We start from the raw sequence: 23,774 nt of genomic DNA on the forward strand, positions 1-23,774 counted from the left end.
TAGAAAAGCATTATTGTCAAGTTGTATATTTTTATTATCTTTACGTTAAAAAATGTTTTGATGGTTGCATAAAAACGTCAATTTTACGTTTAAGTAATTTACTTTGTTTGTTATTATTTAAAATAAACAAAAAAATAATTTACTTTTCACGTATTATGACGTCTACTACATTTATTTGTAGAGTAACAAAATTATAAAAACAAATCCTAAATATAAAATTACGATAGCAAAAAATCTTCAAAAAAAGTCAATTTCTCAAAACCACTTCTTTTTACTTTCGTTCTAATGAGTCCGCAAAAAGCCAGACTGTTTTTCTACCAATAAATTTAACTGAAAATTTTGGCTCAAAGAAAGTGAAAATATGTGGATTGCCTAACTCAACATCTATCTTAAGATTAAAACAAGTTAGTGAAGATATAATCATGCCATTTGAGATTTTTTTGTGGGATGCAGAAAAAAAAACAAGTTATATCAAAACTTGAAAAATAACAAGTTGTTTAGTTTCGTATTTGAAAGTAGTGGTAAGTAATGTACATGTGAACACAGAAATCGAAATAAAAGTTCTAAACTTTAGTTCTTAATCAAAAAAAAAAAATTGAATAAACTACAAATACATACTAATTTTTATAAAAAGGTCTGTTTACCCAATAGGCAAAATTATTGAAGTCAAATTTCTTTGAGTTGATTGTTCTTCTCATGCATTAGGAATATGAATCTGAAAAATTCTAGTAGTATTTAACATATAGCTATTGTATACAAGAGTAACAAAAAAAAAAAAGGATTTTTTATATTAACATAATTAATGTAATTAAAATTATTAATATAGTAGTTAATTCCAATTAAAAGCAACCAAGACTTTTAAAGTTTTCTGATTTTTGAAATAATATGATCTAAACTACAAACAATTCCATAAATAAATCTTAAGTTTGCACAAAAGTCAAACAAAAATGCAACCATTTTTAATTGACCAATAAAAATATGCATGCATCTATATATACATACATTTTATACTAGCATTTTTTTTGATTTGTCATACAGGCCTTGTCAGGAGAAATATTCATGAATGTTTTTGTATTGAAATGCTTAGCTTTATTTGATTTAAAACTAACAAAGTTAAAATATTATTAGAAGTTAAATACATAAAAAGATGTATTTAACAGTGCAAAAAAAGAATTTTAAAAAAAAAAAAAAAAAACAGAATTGAAATAGCTGCTGTAAAATTTTCAGGCAGTATCTTTATAGCCTAGCTATGTCTAAATGATAATTCATGAATGATCACTCTTGCTTCTTGACAAGGCAAGCTAAAGGTTTATGCATTTAAACATTTGTCTTCACTTTTACATGGTGCATTACTGAATAAAGGAGATCTTCCTAAAAGATTTGTTACCCTTTGGTTCAGGTCAATATGTTTAAATTTTGCTTGTATTTAAAATTTCTCTTAATGTAAATAAAACCTAAAGCATATTCCTTTCATTAAAGATTTAACTATTTAATTTTTTAAATTTCTATTAAAGATAGTATGGATGAATACGAAGAGAAATTCCCTGCAAATAATACCTGGTGTGTAGATGATCTTGATGGTGGACTTGCTGTTGATCTTTTAAATCTACAATGTGTTGGACAAGCAACACAACTCATGGAGGATCGCAACCCTGCATATGACATGACGTATTTATCTTTTTTAGCTTACACTTATGTATACATTTTCAAAATACTAAGTTAAGTGCAGTCATGGAGATTGAGTTGGCACATTTTCAATTTAGAAAGATTAGTCTTTAAGTAATCATTTAATTACCTCTTTAAAATGGCTAATAAATAAATATTTCCTAATATAGCTTATCTTTTCAGCCAAAACTATTTTAAAAATTGACTTGCTTAAAGTTATTTTAGTTAAAGTATTTCAAAAGTATGACAACTATTTTGTAGTTGGAGTTTTTTACAGCGATAGAATTGAAAGTCATTTTATCAGGAACTTAACTAGTAGAATCACCATAATCACACTTGTGCCACCTGCTTCTTTATTACAAAGTGATATAGCATATATAATTGTGTGTGTGCACGTGTGTGTGTGTGTGTGTGTGTGTGTGTGTGTGTGTGTGTGTGTGTGTGTGTGTGTATATATATATATATCAAAAAGTAAGTTTGTCTACATACTTTGAGCAAAAACTATTTACTTTTAAAGCAGCTCAAACATATATGCATAAATATGTATATAAATCCATGCATATCTAACATAGATGCTATTTTAATTTGTTTTCAAATTATTTAATACTATTATTGATCATATATAGTATTAACTGTTTTCATTAATCAGTTAAGAATAAAGTGGTCAGAGAGCTCATTTAAATTCAAAAGAATATGTTCTGTGATATGTTAATCTGCATCCTTGAATTTATGTGTGAGTGTTGTGTGAGGTAGAACAGTTTTAGGGCTTAAGTTTATTTTGAAACATATGAAAATGAAGGAATACAGTTTATAATATTTATGTGTGTTAAATACTATAGTTTATTACTGTTCAAATTGTTAAAAGGCAGAAAAATTTTCTTTTTTCTTTTTCATTTAAGTTTAAGTTTTGTTTTTGTTATGTTACATTAATCAGGAGTAGTTTTTTTTAAAAAATTTTAACTTTTAAAAACTTAACCACCATTTCAATTTTATTTTTTTTCTTTATTTTGTAGAGAAGTGTTAGAGCTACCAATATTTAAGCAAACTGATCTTGACAGCAGTGAGCTGCTTCAGTCTCTTCAAAATTCTTTGCAAGAATCTTCCAATGGTTCTTTTAACAAAGTGTTTCAACCTTCTAGTTTGGAAATAAATCAGTTATCTAGATTTGTTAATGAGAATATGTAAGCTTTTTGCTGCGTTTTTAAAATGACAATAAAAACATAGAAATTCCCCTCATTACTTGATGGCAGTTAATTAATTTGGATTTTTCTTAAATATGCATCTACATGTTAATAAAAGAAAAAAATCACATAATGAATTTGAAAATAATTATATATTAAGTTTAAAATAGTAAAAAACATGATTGAATAAAAAGTCAATTTGCAAGCATTTTAAAAGTTACAAAACTTTTTACTTCTCCGGGATCAATAATTTTATCGAGTGTAAAAGTCTTGTTTAATCTTTTTATAAAGAACCCTGTTTTATTTATATTAAGTTTTATTATTTTGAAGGAAAAACTAAACCTACTTTGCTTAAGATTGCAATTCATTACATGACTGAATTATAGACAATAAATCTGTTAAAAATAAATATCAAGTAACTCTCTTTTTCAGTTTGCTGACTACTGATTCTTTTAATCTACAGAGGAAAGATATCTGGTAAATATTTTGTATGCAATTTAAAGTTTTATTTAGGTATGTTTAGATTATCAAGTGTTAAGTGTTAACATATATATATATATATATATATATATATATATATATATATATATATATATATATATATATTACTTATATTTGCTAGAACCATTGTTCATAGGTAAATTTGGGGAAGGATTATTATCTACTAATGATTTGGGAAAAGATATTTAACATCTTTAATGGCTTCAGAAATTTAGTTTAATAAACATTTTATTCAAAAATTGCAGAAAAATTTATTTTGCTATTGTTTTTTGTTATTGTTTTTTGTTGTTTAGTTTCACAATAACAATGAAAGCACCAACTGCACCTGGTCGAAAAATTGATGAGGAAAGTTTAACATGGCTTAATCAAGGTTTTTATAATTTTTTTGGTTAAATATGTAAGATTTTTAAAATGATTTTGTGGTTTTTCCTACTAATTTTTTTTAATGTTTTAGGACAGCCTTATGAAGTAATTATACAAATGCCTGAAGTTGAAAAGCAAAATATTATCCATGGAGCTTTAACAAAGGTCTAATTTTAATTTAATATAAATTTACAAAAGCATAAATTGGAAAAAAATACATAAAGATGCATTTCATTAAAAGTATTACTTATTGCAAGCAATTAATTTTTCCTAATTTTTGGCAGAGTGATTAATGTAATTCATTTTTAAAAAAATCCTCTTAAGTTTGAAGATGAAACTCAAAAAAAACAAACAAACAAGGAAAGTGATAAATTAGATGACAAAAGTTTATCTGATTTTTCTTTAATTAGTTTTGAAATTGAAGGTTGAAGATTTTTGTGTTAGAATTCACTTCATTTGGTTTCTTTTTTTGTTTCAATTCTCAAATCAATTTTATTATTAGATAGTAGACATGACAAGCTACCATAACCAAATGCATCATGACTTTTAGATAACAGCAAAAAAAAATTTTAATATTTAAAAAAATTAACATTTAAAATATTTTTTTGAAAAAACATTTTGGCTCTTATGTGAAGTGTTTTAGGTTGTTTTGAGCATTGGTTTCCATGAGCGACATCATCAATACTTTGAAAGTGACAAATATGAAGAATGGCTGGTCAATAAGCCTGATGTTAAAATGCTTGAGTTAGGTAATTAAAGTTATTATATTGAATTTGTTAAAATCAATCATGTATTTGTTTTGTTTTTTATCCAAATAAAAGTAAATAGTTCTTTTTTTATTGATGTAACTTTATTTCTAAAAAGTTATAAATATTTTTAGAAATGCAAAACAAAAAAACTTATTCGAAAATTTGATTGTACTTTTATTCAGTAAGCTAAAAAATGAGACTATTTAAATTCACATCACAAAAATTTCTTATGATTAATTTTTTAAAAGGCTTTTTTTTTTTTAATTAAATAATGACATGTGGTCCTCTTGTAATACTTCTTTTTTTTTCTACAATTTTTTTTCAAAATTAAAGCTAAAAATTAAAGTTAAGTTCAACATTTAAAAAAAAAATAAATTACTTAAATTTTATGATGAAAACATTGCATTTTGAAAATCAGGACGTTTTATGATATTCTGTTACCAAGATGTACTTTATATTGTTGACTGAATTTTGTGTGACAAATATGCAAACCTTAACTCAAGTGAATAATAGTGACCAAGTGAATAACTTAACTCAAGTGAATGTGACCAAGGCCAGTATGTTCAAAATCAAGAGGTTATCAAAATTATTCAGTTATCAAAAAAGATTGTCAAATAAAAAGTTGGTAAGGCTTAATATAAACCAGCAATGAATATTTAAATATCTATGTATTATGTAAAATACTCAAAAAAATATGAGTCAGGTGTTTAACAAAAAATGAAACACCTTTGAGCACAGCTGCACAGGAAAAAAAAATCAAAGCCAAAATGTAGAAGCGTGATAAAAATATTTCAAGATTTTTTTTTTACTTTAGTTTTGGGAATACATCTGTTGATAGGAATCTATTCATAGGATGTCCAAAACTTACCCCCTTAAGTAATGAGTGGGTTTAAGTTCATAGGATGTCCAAAAGTTACCACTTAAGTAATGAGTGGGTTTAAAGCAAAGTGTGAGCCAAAAATACTGATCTTGATTAGGAATGTCATCAAAGCCTACTAGGTCAACAAATGGGTATTTTTATTTTTGGGACCTGAATTTGAATAGTGATAGAATTGGTAAATATTTGTTATACAGAGTACTCAAAATCAAAACCAGCCAGGTTAGTGTGCTACAATCAATGAGCAACCAAAATCGAAATATTATTGGGTACTTGTTACATTTACTTAAATATTATTGCATTTAAATATTATTTTGTGTATTACTTTTTTGAATGCCAAAAAACCTGTTTGGTACCTTACATCATGACCATTCAGTTATCTATAAAAAAAAACAGTTATGATAATCAAAAATTCTAACAGGAAATAGCTATTTACCTTTTTGGAATTATGTAATGAGTGTTTGCTCAAAAATGGAGCTACACAAATTTCAATAGGTTATGTACAACTGTTTAAATAATAACTGTCTCAGTGTTTATGTAAACTAAAAAAAATATATACTTGTAAAAAAAAGTGTATTAATCAAAAGTATTTGTTTTTTAGTTAAAAAAATGAGTTCAAAAATGTAAGGTTAATGTAAGGAACTGCATGTACTAGTTCTACAAAAACCATTTTTAATTGTTTTTGTATGTATTTTTGTTAACTGAATAGCCATATTTTGTTAACTAAATTACCAGATTGCTTAATTAAGGGTCTATTGATACCTTTAAGAATAGTTGTAAGCCATACCAACACTTTGATTTGTAATTTAGCTTTTCTTTTGTACTTGAGGTCTGGAGAAGCATTTGTGGGGTCACTGGAGTAATACCCATTGTTCCCAACATAACATTTCATAATGCTTCATTATGCTTTTCAATATGCTTGACTCATGCCAAAAACATCATTGCTTTGTTGGACAGTAAAATATCATTTATGTTCTTAAGAAAGATTACCCTGCCAACTGTCCTGAGACAAAACTAATTGAAGGCTTTTGGTGTTATCTGAAAGCTTTAGTCTACAAGGGAAAGTGGTAAGCTAAAAAGGTTCAAAAATTATTTGAAAGAATCAAGTATTGCTTGAAAAAGTCACTCCAGAGGTAGTGAAGGAGTTTGCAAGCTCTACTAAAAGAAGGTTTAATGCAATTTGTCATAAAAGATAAACAATAATAGATTAGATTGGTCCAGCAAAATAAACTTAATTTGATTTTAAAAAAAAAAGCAAACATTTATTGTAATTCCAATTTTGAGGGAACACCCGGTATTAAACTAAAGTAAGCTTTTGGAATTATTTAACTTTTACTAACAATAGAATTAATTGCATAAATTGCAATAATTGTTGTAGAAATAAAAACTAGAATATAAAATAATTGTTACCCAAATTTTTACATAATTAGAGTATTTCATAATAGTAATTTTTAAATAACGAGTGTTTTTTTGTTTTTTTTGAGATGTTCTTTATTTCTTGAATACAAATTGAATCAACCTATTCAACAAGTACTGCTGGTACACAAAGGAAGATAAAATGAAATTACAAATTAAGAATAAAAGTTTCTTAATCATTTTTGGCAAACTATTTATCTTTTTTAATGGCATATATGTCCTTAAAATGTATGGTTTGTTCTGGCTCTTGTCCACATTTTGTGGTTAAGTCAGTTGATTTCTGTAGAGCCAACAATTTTAAAATTGGTTTTTAATGTGTTCTTAAAATATGGTAGCTTTGCAGTTTTGAAGCCAAATAAAAAAAGCTTAGAACTTCACCAAGTTATTCAGCATCTTAATTGAGATGGCATAAGAATTTTTCTTATCTTTCTAATTTTCGACATGAGAATTTTTGAACAGAATCAATCTTATTCAAGTTGTATTGCTTGGTGGTATTGCCAAGTGAAAATGCTTTTAAAAAGACCTTTTGTTTTTTGTACTATTCCCAATAATAGAACCTTTTGGGTATCAGATTATTTTTGGGTATCAGATTATTTTTGGGTAACAGTTTTTTGTCAGATGCAGACAATGATAGAACCAAAAGAAATTAGTTCTTTGAAGATTAAAATCACATCAACCTTTATATTGATAAGAAGTTTAATATAAAATGAAGTTTAATATAAAGTTTAAGATAAAAAGCTTGTACAAGGTTATGGTCAGTTATGTGCACAGAAGATTGGATATCTTTTAGAAGAAGTGATGTTGATGCTCTATGATTAAAACACTTTCTTAAAACTTAATTTTTTATCTAGAATTAAATAATAACAATGATAATAATAATAATAATAGTAATGATAATATTTATAATAATAATAATAGAAATGATAATATTTATAATAATAATAGTAATAATAATGATAATAATAATAATAATAATAATAATAATAATAATAATAATAATAATAATAATAATAATAATAATAATAATAATAATAATAATAATAATAATAATAATAATAATAATAGATGATAAATAATAAATAATAATAATGGTTTAAACTAAAATAAAAAACGACTGAAAAAATCATTCTACAATTTTGTTTCATTTTTTAGTGGATTTGTTAAGTCATTCTTGTTAATGGTATTTTTAATAATTTCAGATATGCCAATGTCTCTTGGAGTATATGATCCTGTTTATGTTGGCCAGTATACAAATGAAATTGAGTTTAACTGGGATCCCTTTACTGATGCTCACCTTTTTATAAAAGTATGAAAGCTAACTTTATACAATAAAAGATTTCTGACAAGAATTTTTAACACTTTAAAAAAATTCTAATAAATTTTTTGATTTTAAACTTTCATTAAGATTTTTTTGAAAATCACATTCTTTATATTAACAAAAATTTTACCAAAAAAAAGTTGTTCATTTAACTAATTTTGAAAGAAATAATGATGAAGAATCTTTTGTAAAAGAATGTTCACACTTTTTACATCCAGATAAGAATGAAAGCTTAATCTGGATGAGAATAAATTTTCGGACCGAAAATGTATCAAAATTGACCATTTATGAAATTAATTTTCTATCCTTCAGATTTTACTAGTAGAATTAAAAAGATTGGTATACAATAAAAACTGGAAGATTGAAATCCAATACAGTCCATCTTTATTTTCTGTTAAAGAAAATAGAGATGGAATGTGTACTTAAGTTAGGTGCAGTCAACTTCACAAGAGTGGACCGTGTTTAAAGGCATAAAATAAAAAAACTAATATCTGTTTAAATCATATTCTCTGCTGAAACATTTGCTAAAACCTAACACAAAATTTTCTTTAGGTTAATTGTTTGAGCTCCGAGTTTACAAAAACCAAAAGTGTGAGTAAATACTTTAAAACTGTTTTTAAAAGTGTTTGTGATTTTCAATTGGTATTTTTTTGTCAATTAAAATTTTATGAAATTATATTTCTTAAAAGTTTATATAAATATATAATTCATAAAGCAACTGTAATGAATTTAATCTATATTTATATTGGTATAAAATACCAAATTTTGGCTTAGAATCTAAAATAAAAGTTCTTTTACTGTAAGTATTACCACTGTGGGCTACTATGAAAAAATGTGTATACTGGATATGTAAGTGAAAACTATTTCCAAAATGTATAACAAGAAACAGGTCTGATGTTAAGAAAAAGTAAGAACCATTTTTAAAATATCTATGATTTTTATGTTACTTTTAGGGAGAAAGTGGTGTTGTTCTTCGTCTGCAGCTAGACATTCTTGATGATCTTGAGTTTCCTAATAGAGAACCAAAATATTCTGCTGGTTGTCAAATTAAGGTCTTTCGTGTAAGGAGTGTCCCATATGTCTTTATTGTTTTTGGACCTTTCTTTTTTGGATTTGATTTTTTTCTTCTGTTTGATTTGGTTTTTTTCTTCTGTTTGATTTTTAATCTCTTATCTGTTTCAAGTTTTCAGTAAATAAATAATTTGCTACTTATTATAGGCAAAAGGTGCAAATCGCAAGTTAAAGCTGGAAAGAGAGAAGCATGATAATTTATCCAAGGAAGACTCAGTTCGTCTTTTTCACTTTACAAACACCTAGCAATGCAAAGAGTTAATGAAAAAAATAAATAAAAACTATAAATAAAAATCTAAAAATAAAAATAGCGAAAAAAACTTTATTTTTATAAAATTTTTTCTGAGAAATAGGTCTATATCTTGATTTTTACTGATATAATTATATATATATATATAGGTTGTTTACTAATTATTGTTTGTTAAATAGGCATTGTTACAACCTTCACAGGACATGACTATTTTTACAAAGGTATTAAAGTTATAAACAGTAAACAGTTATGAGAGTTAAGATAAAGTTTTTTAATGAAAAGTTATTTTAATATAAACTTGGTTAACTTATTTGTTTTTAGCTGGATGAGAGTAAAAGGATAAGGCGTTTTAATTCAGAAGCACCAATGAAAAAAGAAATTTGGTCTCCTCATGCCTCTCCAACGTATGTATGTAACTCTGATTTTATTAAGTAAGTGGTAAGTATTGCATCATTTGCCAAGTTATTGTCTTTAAGTTTATTTTTTAATGATTAATTAAAAAATAAATTTAAATGCATATAAATATAAAAGCTCTGATTGTATAAAAAGTTTGAGTTTTCCTAAACAACAATTTTTAAATTTATGTAAATTATATGTAAATAGGTAAGTAAATCTCAAAATAATATTTTTTTATACACCTAATAAATCAAATTGATTTGCTTATCTTTTTAGGTCATCTCAATGTAATCTTATATCTCAAATTGGAAGTTGTAGCAGTAGTTTAGCTTCAACACCAGTGGGAATTTCTTCGCTTCCTGTAATTGAATTGGGTTTTTTTTTTAGCGCTTTCATGTTTTATGTGTGACAGTTAAAATTTTATTGTAGAGATTTTGTAATCAATTTAAAATATGAATAAAACATCTAGTCTAGTAGTACTTTGTGTAAATATTTAGTTAGAAAATTTCTCTATTTAGAGCATTTCAAAATGTATTTCAATTGCATTTCATAAATTCATAATAACTTTTTTTTAGACTTTAACTGCTAGTAGTACTGTTGAAGAAACAGAAACTTGGCTAAGATTAAATCGTTTTCAAAAATATTGCAGCTGCTTTGCTAATTTTACAGGTACTGAGTATAACTGACCTAAAAATAACCTGAAATAAAATACTGACCTGAAATAAAATACTGACCTGAAATAAAATACTGACCTGAAATAAAATCTGATGATAATATAAGTTTAATATTGTTGGATTAAGTTTTCTTATTTTTTTCATGTTTGTTTCTAATTTTGTTTTGGTCAAATATTTGATATCTTGTATTTTTTATTGTCTTTAATTGCATTTGCTTTGATTGTCTAATTGTTTGTATTGTTGTATTGTTTAATTGTAATTGCTTTTATTGTCTTTTTATTGTCTTTAATTGATCTTATTTGCTGTTACTTTTGCTTTGATTGCTGTTGGAAGTTTTATTATCAAAATTGTGTTCGAAATTCCTAATAGGTGCGTTATCTACTGGCAATTTCGCTGTACCTTTCATTTAGGCATTATTTTCATAATTTTTCTACCTCAGGTGATGACTTGTTACGTTTAAGTAGAAATGATTTAATACAACTTTGTGGTATTGCAGATGGCATTCGTTTAAATAATACGTTGCAAGCCCGGTTTGTATAAATTTTTTTTTTTTTTTTTTGTAAATAGCTGTTGATTATGTAATAGTAATAATTGATTATGTAATAATAACAACTAATATTTCTATACTAAGTAGTATAGAGATTTAAAACTCGGTTGAATCAAGTTGAATGCGAAAATAAAAAAAAATTTAATCCACCTTGATTAATTTGTATTTGTTTCATTTTCAAATTTTTTGAATTCTAAAGAATTATGTTTTTGAAATCTGAATGCAGAATTAATGGGAATCTTTGTTAAGTCACCCAAATTACCTTAGGTGTAGCAATCTATTATGGAGAAGATATGCTGTAAAACATGAAGACCTGTTTTTTTCAAAAAGAAATTGCTAAACTTTGCAGCTTGTTCAGCTCAGATCAAATGCATGCTATACATATAGAACCAGATAGTCAATTACTTTAAATGTGCAAAAAGTGCAAAGTAATGGCAGTAATCTGATTACCCTAGAATAAAACAGCTACAAGATTAAATTAGCTGCAACATCAAATCATTTTGATACATTCTGATTTGCTGCAAATAAATCAGAATGTATCATCTAAATAATAGATCTAAGTCACTTCATTCTGATGTGGCTTAGATCTACTATTCAAATAAAAACGGAAAATCTTGTGTGTTATCTGGAAAACCTTGTGTGTTAGTCTTATTTAAAAATACATTTAGATAAAGGGATTATAAAAAAAGATTTCATTAACCAAATTGATTCTAACTTCTTGAAATGGTGGACTATTCATACAGAGCTATAAAAGATACTGGGAGCAATTTTCATGCTAGGCCAACCTGTCAAATGAGCAAAATCCGAGATGAGTAGCACCTCTGGAAACAATTCTTCAAAGAGAAGGCGTTATCTTTTACTTAATCAAGTAAATCACACAGCAATACATTATAGATGTTCAATAAATCATTTTTACTTAACAAGTGATGCCAACCTGTAACTAATGGGTTGTAGTTCAATCATTTGTATTATTTTGTTTAAGGAAATAGGATTTATTCTGTAGTTAAACTATGTGAATTATTATTGCACATGTTTAAAGTACTTGTGGTAAATTTGCATTTGATTCAAGTTCATGAATTTTTGTATTAATCTGATTAGGTTTCAATTTTTCTTTTCAAACAAGTTTTTGTAAGGCTAATTTTTTCTGACAAATTTTTTTCACTGCAGTTTGTGGATTGATGATAGTTTCCTAAATAGTTCTTGTTATTTTTAAGGTAATCTGTTTTTAGTTTGAGGCAATTTTTTTATTATATGTTGTAAAACTTAGTCCTTATTTTTGACTTTTTAGTGCTAGTCGTCCTCTTTTAACCATGTATGTATCTCCTGAATGGCATCAAAGTGATACAGGTATGAGAGAATATCATGCCATGTTTTTGGAACAGCTTACAGTAGAAGATCTTAAAAGAAAAATTGCAAAAAAATGTGGCATCAAAGAAGAGAATATATCGGCATTTGTTAAGTATGCTTTTTAAATTATTATAAAGAATCCAACTGCATGCTTTCATGGAAGTTTATCATTTATCATATATCATCGTCATATATTACATATCATAAATCATTATCATATATCATTATTATATATCATCGTATATTGTGTATCGTTTATTATATTAATAGTATAGCTTTTTAAAAATTCTTCACTATTTAGGTTTAAAATACAGCAGTTTAAAATTTCATTTTTCATTTTTTTTTTTAATGGGGAGTGTGTGCTAATTTAAATGTATTATAAAAGTATTTAATGGTTAAATTTACAGGTGAATTAAACATGCAAATTAGTTTGTACTTTAGTTGTTTGATTTTTTTTACAACTGGTACAACATCCTTCAGTTTATGTGGATTTCCTCACGTGTTGAACAACATTAAATTTTTTTTTAAATCATTTTTACGAAATATCGAAATCTACCGTATCGTCTTAAATACCCCCATTGCTTAAATATTCTTGTCCATGTTAGCTCAATAAACTTCAACACGATATTTTTCCCATAAAAAAAATTGTGATTCTTTAGAGATCACTGTGTGAATGTCCGAGCTAGAGAGATATTAGATTTTTTTAATATTCTTAAAATAACCCTTCTCATCAGGCCTTAAATTCACCCTTTGTTATTTACATCTATGAAATCTAAAAATTACTTTTATGCTTAATTGTTGCAATAGTTTTTGTTTATATTAACATATTCAATATTTGATGATATATCAGTTTAATTTTAACTCTTAACAGACTTAAGTATAGAAATACTTTTGCTATGATAAAACGGATTTTAATGGAAAAAATCCTTTTTTTTTTTTTTTTTTTTTTTTTTTTTTTTTTTTTTTTTTTTTTTTTTTTTTTTTTTTCTTCTTGTCTTTATCTAAAGTAAAAGCTTTTTTTTAGGCAAGGGCCTACTGGCATACATATTCATGTTGATGATGAGGTAATAAATAAATAGATAACGAGTTAATGTTTATGTAAGTTAAATATTTATAGATAATTTTAAGTGTTCTATTGCATTTCATTAAGTTTCACAAGCTAAATTCATATTTATGTAGAACAAATGATCGCATTTTATATGTGGGGGATACAAATAAGTCTTGAGGCGTTTAGAAAAGATGGCATTATTAGCATTAAATCCCATCGGACCGTCTAGTAATTATATTCATGTTGAAGCATCATCCCGCTAAAAATCAGTATTTTAGAATACGCATGTAGAATACGATCATTTCTTCTGCATACTATATATTTATGAATTTTTATATGTACACAGCTCTTGTATTGTTTTTAGCTTGTTCGAAATTTTGCGGACGAATCACATCACGTTGTTGAGGTCTTGAAAGGTTGTTAGATATTTGTGTCAAAATAAGAAAGTAAATTTGTTGTAGCTAACGTCGATATAGACCAATTATCGATATAGATCAATTATCTTTCACGGCTCAATCTGAAAATTTCATACAATATTAATGAGTTTTTTTTCAAAACTATTTTTGTTTTTTACTTTTTGCAAAACTTTACATTATCCTATTGATTATTTTTATAGATCCAGATTCGGGTCTGTTGAAGATACTGTTAAAGTGATGCTGAATGGACATTCAAAGAAAAAGGAAAACTTAACGTGGCAGACAAATCACGTTTTAACTCCAACTTTTCCGTTTGAGGAAGTATTTTTTTGTTAAACGTGTCAAATATATAAATAGAACGTATTTTCTTGGTTGAAAATGAACTGGCAGTAAGCTGGATCTTATGTAAAATTTGAACCATTTTTATACATTTTGGTTTGCCAGTGTAAAATTTAAACATTTTTTATACTGTGAAAGAATATTTGAAGATTTTTTGATTTTTGAAAAAACTTCTTAGATGCAGCGATTAAAAAAAAAGAATCAAAAGATAATTTCTCAACAAAACTGTCTATTGTGTAACTGTGTTAATCTTATTTTCGTTTTATTTTTATTTTTATGATCCAACCGAACACGGTTTGTAAATTTGAAACCCTAATGTCAACGAAACATCCGATAAAAACCAGAGGTTAATAAGAGGTTTTAAGTTTAGAGGTTTTAGGTTTAAGAGGTTTGCAATACGAGTCCATAACAAGCAATTTTAATATCCTGCATCGAATTCTAAAGAGCTTTTTTTAGTCTCATACCTTTTAATACTTTAAGTTATGAAATGTAAGGTAAAACTGGCTAAGGTAAAAATGTAAGGTAAAAATGTAAAGTAAAACTTTTAACAGTGGTATATATAAGGTAAATTTGGTTATTTCAACAGTGATAGTATATGGCAATGGGAGTTCATAACAAGTAAATTTAAAACCTGTGTTTAAGAATTAAAGGGCATTAAAGGAATTAAATTTAGTCTCAGCTTTTAAGACTTTGAGCAATGAAATATAAGGTAAAACTTTCAACAGAAAGACTCGTTTCCTAGGAAAAAAAAAAAAAATAGTTGCGCGCAAAAAAGTTTTACGTAAAATTGATCCACTAAACTCGTTGCTTTTTGAAAAAATAGCATTGAGTTTAATGAATCAATTTTTTCCGGAAAAAATAAAAGTGTACAAGAAAAATGTTACAACTTTAATCAAGAGGTTTTTGTGCATAAAAAGAAAAATGCCGACTTATGCATAAAACCATTTAAAACAGCTAGTTTTGGCTTCCAGAGAAGCAACTCTTCATGGGACTGTTAGACTAAGTCTACCAAATGGAGAACTTTTTCCAATAAAAAGAGGTTAGTTTTTTTTTTAGCAACGATTATAAACAGATTTTCTTTTTCATTTTTGTTTTCATTTAAAGATTTAAATGCTGGCATTAATATTTTTTCATTATAGGTTTCTCAGAAGCACAGCAACTCTTTAAAGAACCTCCCTCTACACAAAACATTTGGCTTCTCTAACAATCATATGAGGAAACTTGGATCAGCTCTCAAATCAAATCACCCCAAATTCAATTCGTAGAGTCAAGTTTTCATCAAAAACTCGCTCAAGATGGGTAGAAGCTTGGTGATTGCTTTAAAGTAATCAGTGTTAGTTTGTTTGACAGCAACGATAAGCGCCAAGTTGTTATTGTCGTAGCATCAGTAATTTCAGCGATGTTTTCCAGGTATCTAGGTAGCTTACAGACTCTATCATTTTGAAATTAGGAATAGCTTGAGGTTCTTTCCTAAAAGTTAGCTTCATCCATATTGTTATGAAGAGAGTGAATTTCCACCTCACACTCTTTTGCAGAAGGCCATCAAATTGATTGCTCCATAAACAACAAAGACAACACTTGTAAAAGAGCAAATACTGGTAGCACACTCACAAGACACCCTAGAAAATTGTCAAAATGTAAAAGCTGTCTTTGACCTTATCCAAGTTCAAGAATAATCCCATACGGATTCTTGTGCCCTTAAGCTTGTAAATATCCATTGTAGTATTCAGTTACACAACAGCAAGCATCCATGCTGTTAGTATGATGTTTCATCAATAAACCATCAGAATTGTGGTCATCTACGTACATTTGGGAGGCTGTTCTAAATGTTCAGGTGGATATGTCAGAAAATCAAAGGAACTTTTACAGCATATCCAGTTCTTGACTTTTCCGTCCACAAATTTTTTGTGCTTGAAGCTATTAATATAAAAGAAAGCAACTTTCACTTTCCAACGGATCCAAGTAATCCAACGGATTTCGATTTACTTTTTAAAGTAGATAATCACTTGTATAAAAAACCTCTGTGATCTTTTGCCAAAGAATGGCCTAAAGACGGTGTGCATCCTAATTTAGTCTAGATGCAAGAACTCTCTGAAAAAGAAAACTATGTGCGAGCTCTCGGTTCTATTTGCACTTTCAAGCTGTTCGAAGATATTGTCAAAGCGTGTTTTGGCAAGAATTGTTTAATCACGTCCCTAAATTTCTTAAAATGAAGAACCTAGGCTTGGGGTTCTTCAGTGAACAGGCTACAGAAGCTCCTTATTCTAATTTCAAGGGGTACTAGGACAGATACAAACGAAATCCTTCACACCCAGACTAAACTCAAATGTGTCATCGAATGCAACAAGAAAAAAATCCTAAATTACAAATCCTATCAGAGTATTCTTTGAAAAAATGTCTTAAATACTCTGCCAATGAGAAACTGTTGAAGAACATTGTTATTTCTATACAAGAAATCAAAGCTATGTACAATCGATTTTTATAGAAATTAGAAAAACGCAAATTTTATTTGAAACAAATTAAAATTGAGAATAAACAAGAAAAAAAAATTTAAATAAACGATGAGAAAAATGTAATTTTCTTTAATTTGTATTTTAAAAATTTTTGCTGAAAGAAAGTGTGCTTAAAAAAAACACCTAATTTTGCTAAGCATCTGCGTCTCGTTATTTTTTTATTCGAGACGAGACGATGATATCCGGGACACAATTTTTAAATTCCGAAACAAAATTTATTGTCTCGGTTTATAACTTTATTCCGGGACAGTTTATTCGTAAATTTTTTTTCGGGACATTTGTCTCGTTATGCTAGCCCCGGTTCATTTCGAGAAAACAATTCCGAGACGCAGACCCTTAAATTTTGCTATCATGAGTAAAGGAAATTTTTCATGGTGGAATAAACCACGGAGACTTTAATGCTGGGTTTCATAATTGCTTTTCAAGTGTTGCGGTAGACATGTACAGTCACCCTTTTAAAAGATTTTTATAGGATGTTTCATTTATATAAGGGTCAAAAATTTACAAACCGTGTGAATGAAAACACAATGCTTTTGACGTTCATATATCGTCGAGCCAATAAAAAAACTAGCGAATCTGCGAATATCGTCGAGCCAATAAAAAAAGCTAGCGAATCTGCGAATATCGTCGAGCCAATAAAAAAACTAGCGAATCTGCGAATATGAAGTTTTACTGCTCACTAACTTGCTGTGAAACAACACTTCCATTTTATATTTTTTAAGTTCTTATTAAAAGTAACATGTATAGAATTGAGTCTTAACACACGATAAGCGGGGCGAGTAAAAATACCCGTTTCGAGAATCAATTTATCTATTAGCAGGCCAGAAATTTTTATCTATTTGAATTTTGCTTTCTTTAAAAGCAAGGCACTTTTACTAAGTTTACATACTGAAAGAGTTAGCTCATATTTTTTGTTTAAATTCAAAAACTTAATTTTTTAACGTTTATTTACATAAAAAAAAAAAAGTTACTAAAGTTTTTTTGCATGATGTAAGTCAAAGAACGGATAAGTGGTGGTATTCTAAATAATCTTGATGATCCAAGAACCAGTACATCCCAGTACACCGGGTACATCTGCTACATGTAGAAGAAATGATTTTCCAAACAGATCAATGGATGCCAAAAAAACATAACATTGGAAAAATATTTACGGGTGACAATAAAAAAAAAAAAACCAAAACAATGCCGTGTTTGTGCTACTCACAAAAAAAAAGCAGTTTAACTTGTTTTGTGTGCCAGTTCTGCAATGTGCCCCTTCATGAGAGAGAACGTTTTTTTTTACATATCACACATTACAAAAATGTTAGTGCAAGGAGATTCAATGTAAATAGTTTTGCTCGCTATGCATAACAGTTTGGTTTGTTTGACTACCTGCCTTAAAAGTGGTAAAAATGCCGTCACTATTTATCGATAATGTTTAGTTTGTAAAGAGTACTGGAGTTTTTTCTTTTAAATTTTCTTCTCTAAACAGTAATTAATAAATTGAAAATTTACAAAAATAAAACTTTTGAATGTTTGAGACAAACAAGTGATACGATAATATAGCTATGGTCAAGAATTGGAAGGAAAAAAATTCAACTCCCATTTATAAGCAGCTTCTCTCAAAATTGAAGTTATTAAAGCCTTCTTTTTATTAATTTTAAAGTCAGATTGTTTTTCAATATTGATCCCCCGCTCAGCTGTTTATTGGTTGAAAAAGTACATTTATCAACTAAATCGATTTTTGACGGGACATGTTACAAGTACCCAATAACAGAATGCAAAATTCAATCGAAATCAGATACATTTGATGTTTTGAAGTAACTGAGCGAACGCACGTCCACGTGCTAGATTAAAACAACTTGCGTGTGGCAATTAAGGTATAAGACGTAGTTTCGCAATTGTTTTTTTTTTTTTTTTTACAAATATTTGTTTAGTGAAGTATTTTCATCGCGTGGTTTAACGAATGTGTCTGAAAACACATTGAGTAAGTTAACGAACGTGTCTGAAATAAAAGGATTTGTGAAAGAAAGAAAAATGGATATTAATATAGGATTAGAAAAATGTGACGGACTCTATTCTTACTTCAGCGAAATTAAAACGGCTCAACGTTGGGAACAAGGATATATAAAATTCAGTTCTACACAATTTATCTAGATTTTTTTTTAAACTAGTGGTTTACAAAGTTAGACATTACACTAAAATTAAATTAAATTATAAAAAGCATCAAAAAGTTAATAATTTGTTATCAGGTTAGGTTGTTACTATATAATTTAAAATAATAAAAACTAAAAGGTTCAACAAAGCTATGCACACACACACACACACACACACACACACACACACACACACACACACACACACACACACACACACACACACACACACACACATATCAGGAGATTTAAATTACATTCTCAGAATCTGTAAGATTTAAATTGCATTCTTAAATTACATCATATGCTTCAATAACAGATTTTGTCTACCTATACCATGCTGCACCGTTTTACACCTACTCCAAGGGAACACGATGGTAACATTTGTTCGGTAACTTTTTTTATTGGTTCTTCTTTTTATAAACCGTCATTTTGTCTTTTTGTTTAAAGCTTTTCATCATCTTTTAATGAACCTTTTTTAAAGAATTTATGTCAAATGGTATAACAACGAAATGAACGAATCCTTACTTTAATACGAAAATAGTCAAAATAACATTGAAGCAGTTTTACGCAGATACAGGTTTGTTCTTTATTTTGGGGTTATCATAGAGTTCATCCTCTTGAGTGTGGGTTGTGCTTCTGTTGCTTTTTATCTTTGGTGGTAGTTCAGGCTGATAATGTTCATCTTTGAATTCCATTTTATATGTTTTATATGTTAAAAATCGTAAATATATAATAAATATAGATAAATAATACAAATGTAGCTCTTTAAAACGTACGTACTTATTAAACGTACAGTTCTTTAATGAAAACTATTTTCACCACACTTATTAAAAAACGAAAATTAATAGTAAAGCAGGTTTCGCTTTCGTGTGAACTTTTCAATTTCATGCAACTTGTCATTTTTATAAATGAATAAATATAGATTATCTCAGCTTGTAACAACAGGATATTTTAGCAGCGCGCCATTTTCAGCTTTTTTGCCACATGCTAACGTATAAATTTACACATATTCAGTTGACAATGTAATATCAAATGCATTTTAGTATTTACATAACGCCTTTACGTTACAGAGTTAAGTGCATTACGTCGAGATACTCGTTATAACGGAGGTTTGTTACATCAAGATTCTACTGTTCTTGCTTTTCGTTTACATTTACTTCTCTGTTCATAGTGAAATGTAAATCCTTTAAGGATACAGACCATTTGATTATTGATTATTGGCTGTACGATGTAGGTATGCATTGTTAGTAAAGCAGATTTTTCATTACACTGAGTAAAATTAGATTAAATTATTTTAGTTTTATAACAATTTGTTTTCCTTTTAATTTTAAGTTTGGTGGTTTATAAATTTTGTTTGTTACTTAGCGATTCGTTCAATAGCTTATTTCTTATAGAAGTTTCAATGGATCGAAAGAATTTTCAATTAAGAAAATTCAATCAGGAAAGAAGTTGCTGATATATTTTGGCAATCCTTGAAGGTTCTGCCTCAAATTTTTTGTTACGTGATGAGGGTATTGAAGAAAAGGAGGATCATGTTAGCATGCGCAGTTAATCAAGTGACGCTGAGCAAGAAGGCTTAAGTAGTAACAAAAATAATTTACCATCTTTAATTCGAAATCAAATCAAACGATGCTTCGCCGTTGTCTGAGTCTTCCCCTTCTAATTAAGAAAGTCACTCAAATTGTAAGGTATGGTTTCTATGTTATCGGGGTAAAGGTGGTATTGTTTGCCAGAAAAATACTGAGTCTGCGATTTTGGAATTAGAATAAAGGGATCTCTTCTTCATTATACTGACATGTGCTAATGCACACATTCGATCTAAAAATTTATCAAAGCATAGTTATATAAAAAAAGTGAAACATGATTGAACAACTCTTTCATTTTGTAAAAAACAAAAATAAAATTTATTCTTCGATGCTTATTGCATGATGCTTCGATGCAACTCTTAAATTGTTCGAGTAATTTCTTGTCAGCAACAGTTTGACCATGGACAAATATAATATGGTGATGTAGTAATCATAACAAAAGCATAAATATATTTTTCCATGTTATTAATTATTAAACTTTCATGAAGTTGGAACTATTTGTATTAAATTATATTAGTTTCATATTTTAACTGCACTAAATGGAATGTTTAAAAATTTCATGATGTTAATATGACAGCATTTGATTATTGTAATCATGCAACAAACGTATTTATATCATCACTGTAAGGCGGTGATCCCACGAGTAAAAGTTTCATTAAAGTTGGTTTCCAGCGTTGATTAAAAACATGTGAAATTAAAGTTGGTTTCCAGCGTTGATTAAAAACATATTTTATGCTCCTTTACAATGCAAAAAACCAAAGTTAAATTAAAAAATCCCCGCTCGACCAAAACATTATTTCCTTTCCACTTTTTTTTCTTGCTTTAGATATGGTTTCGTCAGGTTAGGTTATTTCTTTTCTACTTTTGCGATGGTTTTCTTCGCTGCAATTTTCTTCTTAAGTATTGTTTTTACTTTCTTTACTGCGAGTTTTTTAGCAACCGGTTTCTGGGCGCTCTTTTTTGCGGGAGTCGCTTTTTTTCTTAAGAGTAGCTTTTTTTACTTCCTCTTTCTGTGTGACTTTTTTCGCTGACGTAGCTTTTTTTTTCTCTTCTTTTAAGCAGGTTTCTTTACTTCTTTGGCGGTTGTCTTGACAACCTTTTGCGTTCTTTAAGTGAATTAATAGCACCGATAATCATTTGCCTTGTAGGGAGTATGATTAGCAAACTTTTTAGGCGCAGACTTCCTTGTGGCCTTTTTTGAAGATGCAGCTTCTATTAGAAGATTTAGTGTTTTTTTTTTCGGTTAGTTACGAAAAAATCATTCATTGTTTTGATCCCTTTTTTATCAACTTTTTGTCACTGTTTTTGTTTTGCGGTCATCTTTACAACAGCATTCCAAAATTAAGACAATAAAAATAAAATGTAACAGCTTTATGCTTTCAAAATAGTAAAAAAATAGTAATAATGAACAATAGTATGAAACAATGACAAATAAAACCAGTTGAATAATGAATCTTTTTTGTTGCAGGATTCAATTGATACCCCTGTGATTAAGTGACTATAAATCTTTTTAAAAAAGAATGCTCCATACTAAACAAGAATTCATTATTATAAGTCATAAATCATTTCCACAATTGTTTACAAGCGATAAGTTTTTATCACTTCACTCCTTTTCTTCTATCGACACCAATGTTAACAGAATTTTAAAAAACCAAATACATTTTCTATAAAAATTAAATATACAAATAAAAAAAAAGTAATTGCGAAATTTGATATTTAAGTGTTTTTTTTTTCTTCTTTTTTAGCGGCTCTGATGGTGAATATTTCACGTTTTGCTTTAAACGAAAAGTTTTCATCGTGAATAAAAAAGTAAAAGATACTTTAAAAAGATACAACAGGTAAAAAAAAAAAAAAAAAGAAAAGAAAAAGAAAAAGAGATACAATAAGTAAATAAGATTTTAAAGAATTGTCACGTTAATTTTCCGAACATTTCGGCGTTCCATTTAATTTTTGTCGCTAAATAAAAAGACATTTATTACATTACGTCTCTAAAAACTTAATGTTTACTAGAGTACTTAAAAAATATTTATTTTAAAATTACTAAAGGAAATACTTATAGGAGTTAACTCTGAAAAAAAACCTTTTACTGTAATTAAATTATATGACATTAGATCATTAGACTAAGATATTAAACACACCAGTTTTCTCATGATTGGTATTCTGCTATGATTGGTTTCTTGCGGTAAACCCGTTTAGAGGCTATTTCATGTCATTTGTAGTGATCGACCGGAACAGATATTTTGCCGGAACCGGAACCAAACCGGTAATAGATTCTAAATATTCCTAACCAGAACCGGAACCGAAAATAAATCCAAACCGGAACAGGAACCGAAACCGGAACCGAAAATAAGTAATATATTTTTAAAAAGTTAGTTCTAATTTAAACAAAAATTAATGTAGTAAAAATAACTAAAATTTTACATTTTTTTTTAAAGTTTTTCCGAAACCCAAGGCATAGAGAAGCAGTTAGACAATCCAAAAAAATCATTTAACACCTAAATTATTTTTTGGATTGTCAAAATGCACATTAATCGTTTTCCCCTGTTCGAAGTTGCGCAATAATTTTTACAATGTGCGAAAAAGATGAGCTGCAGGAGCCAAATTCATCTTTAGGAGGTTCAAAATTGTCCATTTGGATCATGACAATATGTTTAAGAAAATGAGCTGGTAAGAATCAGAATGGTGTAACTTCAGCTCAAATAATAGCGATAAAAACATTACAAGATATGAATATTAATTTAAAATTAATTTTAAACAAGAAAATTAATTAGTTTTCAAACAAAGCCAAATTTTATTAACATTAATTCTCAAGCTTAACAACTAATTTAAAAATTTTTTTAATCATTTTTATCAAAATGATCATAACGGTATTATGCTAAATAAAGCTTTATAATATATATTTTCAGTAGCATTTTGAACCGGAAATCCGGCCGGAACCGAAATCTTAAATATATCCGGAACAGGAATCGGAATTTCGGTTCCGGTCGTAATTTTGGCCGGAAACCGGATCCGAACCGAATTCCGGTCGATCACTAGTCATTTGACATTGCTCTTTTTCAGAAGTTTTCAGTGGAACTTTTTTTTTTACTTCAAACTTTTTTTTAACCGTTTTTTCCAGTAGATTAATATGAGATAGAAACCGCTGAAAACGAATTAAAATCCGCATCTTTTTTATTTTTTGACACTTTTTCTTAAATCTTTGGAAGGTTAAAAAAAATGAGGAGGTTCTAAACTTTAAATGCTTATATCTTTTGAGCACTAAAATAAATTTTGATAAAATTTGAAATTTATCTATGAGTTTTGATCCAAATATAAGATGGTAAATTTTTTAAAAAATAATAATTTTTATAACAATTTCCCTTTAACCAGTAGGTTACGG

General features: G+C 27.8%; 1 protein-coding gene and 1 long non-coding RNA gene across 7 annotated transcripts; both read left to right on the plus strand.

Annotated features, from left to right (window-relative positions):
- Positions 1–239: 239 nt before the first annotated feature.
- Positions 240–14,383, plus strand: LOC145190406 (transcription factor CP2-like protein 1). Of its 6 annotated transcripts, none has more exons than XR_016453263.1 (20): positions 240–521; positions 1,515–1,668; positions 2,679–2,846; positions 3,279–3,323; positions 3,641–3,717; positions 3,802–3,875; positions 4,354–4,459; positions 7,952–8,058; positions 8,623–8,661; positions 9,024–9,131; positions 9,289–9,357; positions 9,571–9,612; positions 9,713–9,799; positions 10,064–10,148; positions 10,363–10,456; positions 10,901–10,991; positions 12,297–12,467; positions 13,380–13,419; positions 13,768–13,819; positions 14,020–14,383. XR_016453263.1 is itself a non-coding variant. In XM_090090140.1 (20 exons), exons 2-20 carry the CDS (start codon positions 1,520–1,522, stop codon positions 14,055–14,057), a joined length of 1,665 nt encoding a protein of 554 aa, XP_089946266.1. In that variant the 5' UTR covers positions 240–521; positions 1,515–1,519; the 3' UTR covers positions 14,058–14,383. The 6 variants fall into 6 exon arrangements, 4 of the variants coding, with proteins under 4 accessions (XP_089946266.1, XP_089946269.1, XP_089946268.1 ...); XM_090090140.1 differs by having other exon boundaries at positions 9,713–9,822; XM_090090143.1 differs by having other exon boundaries at positions 9,713–9,795.
- Positions 14,384–19,843: 5,460 nt separating this feature from the next.
- Positions 19,844–22,051, plus strand: LOC149887313 (uncharacterized). Its single transcript, XR_016453627.1, has 3 exons — positions 19,844–20,043; positions 20,204–21,068; positions 21,107–22,051. It is a non-coding gene; the product is annotated as an uncharacterized LOC149887313 (long non-coding RNA).
- The last annotated feature ends 1,723 nt before the right edge of the window (positions 22,052–23,774 follow it).

This window comes from Hydra viridissima, unplaced genomic scaffold (assembly GCF_058129835.1).
Source record: "Hydra viridissima isolate aposymbiotic clone 2 unplaced genomic scaffold, HvirCarnegie_v1 scaffold_6, whole genome shotgun sequence".
NCBI classification, from domain to species: domain Eukaryota; kingdom Metazoa; phylum Cnidaria; class Hydrozoa; order Anthoathecata; family Hydridae; genus Hydra; species Hydra viridissima.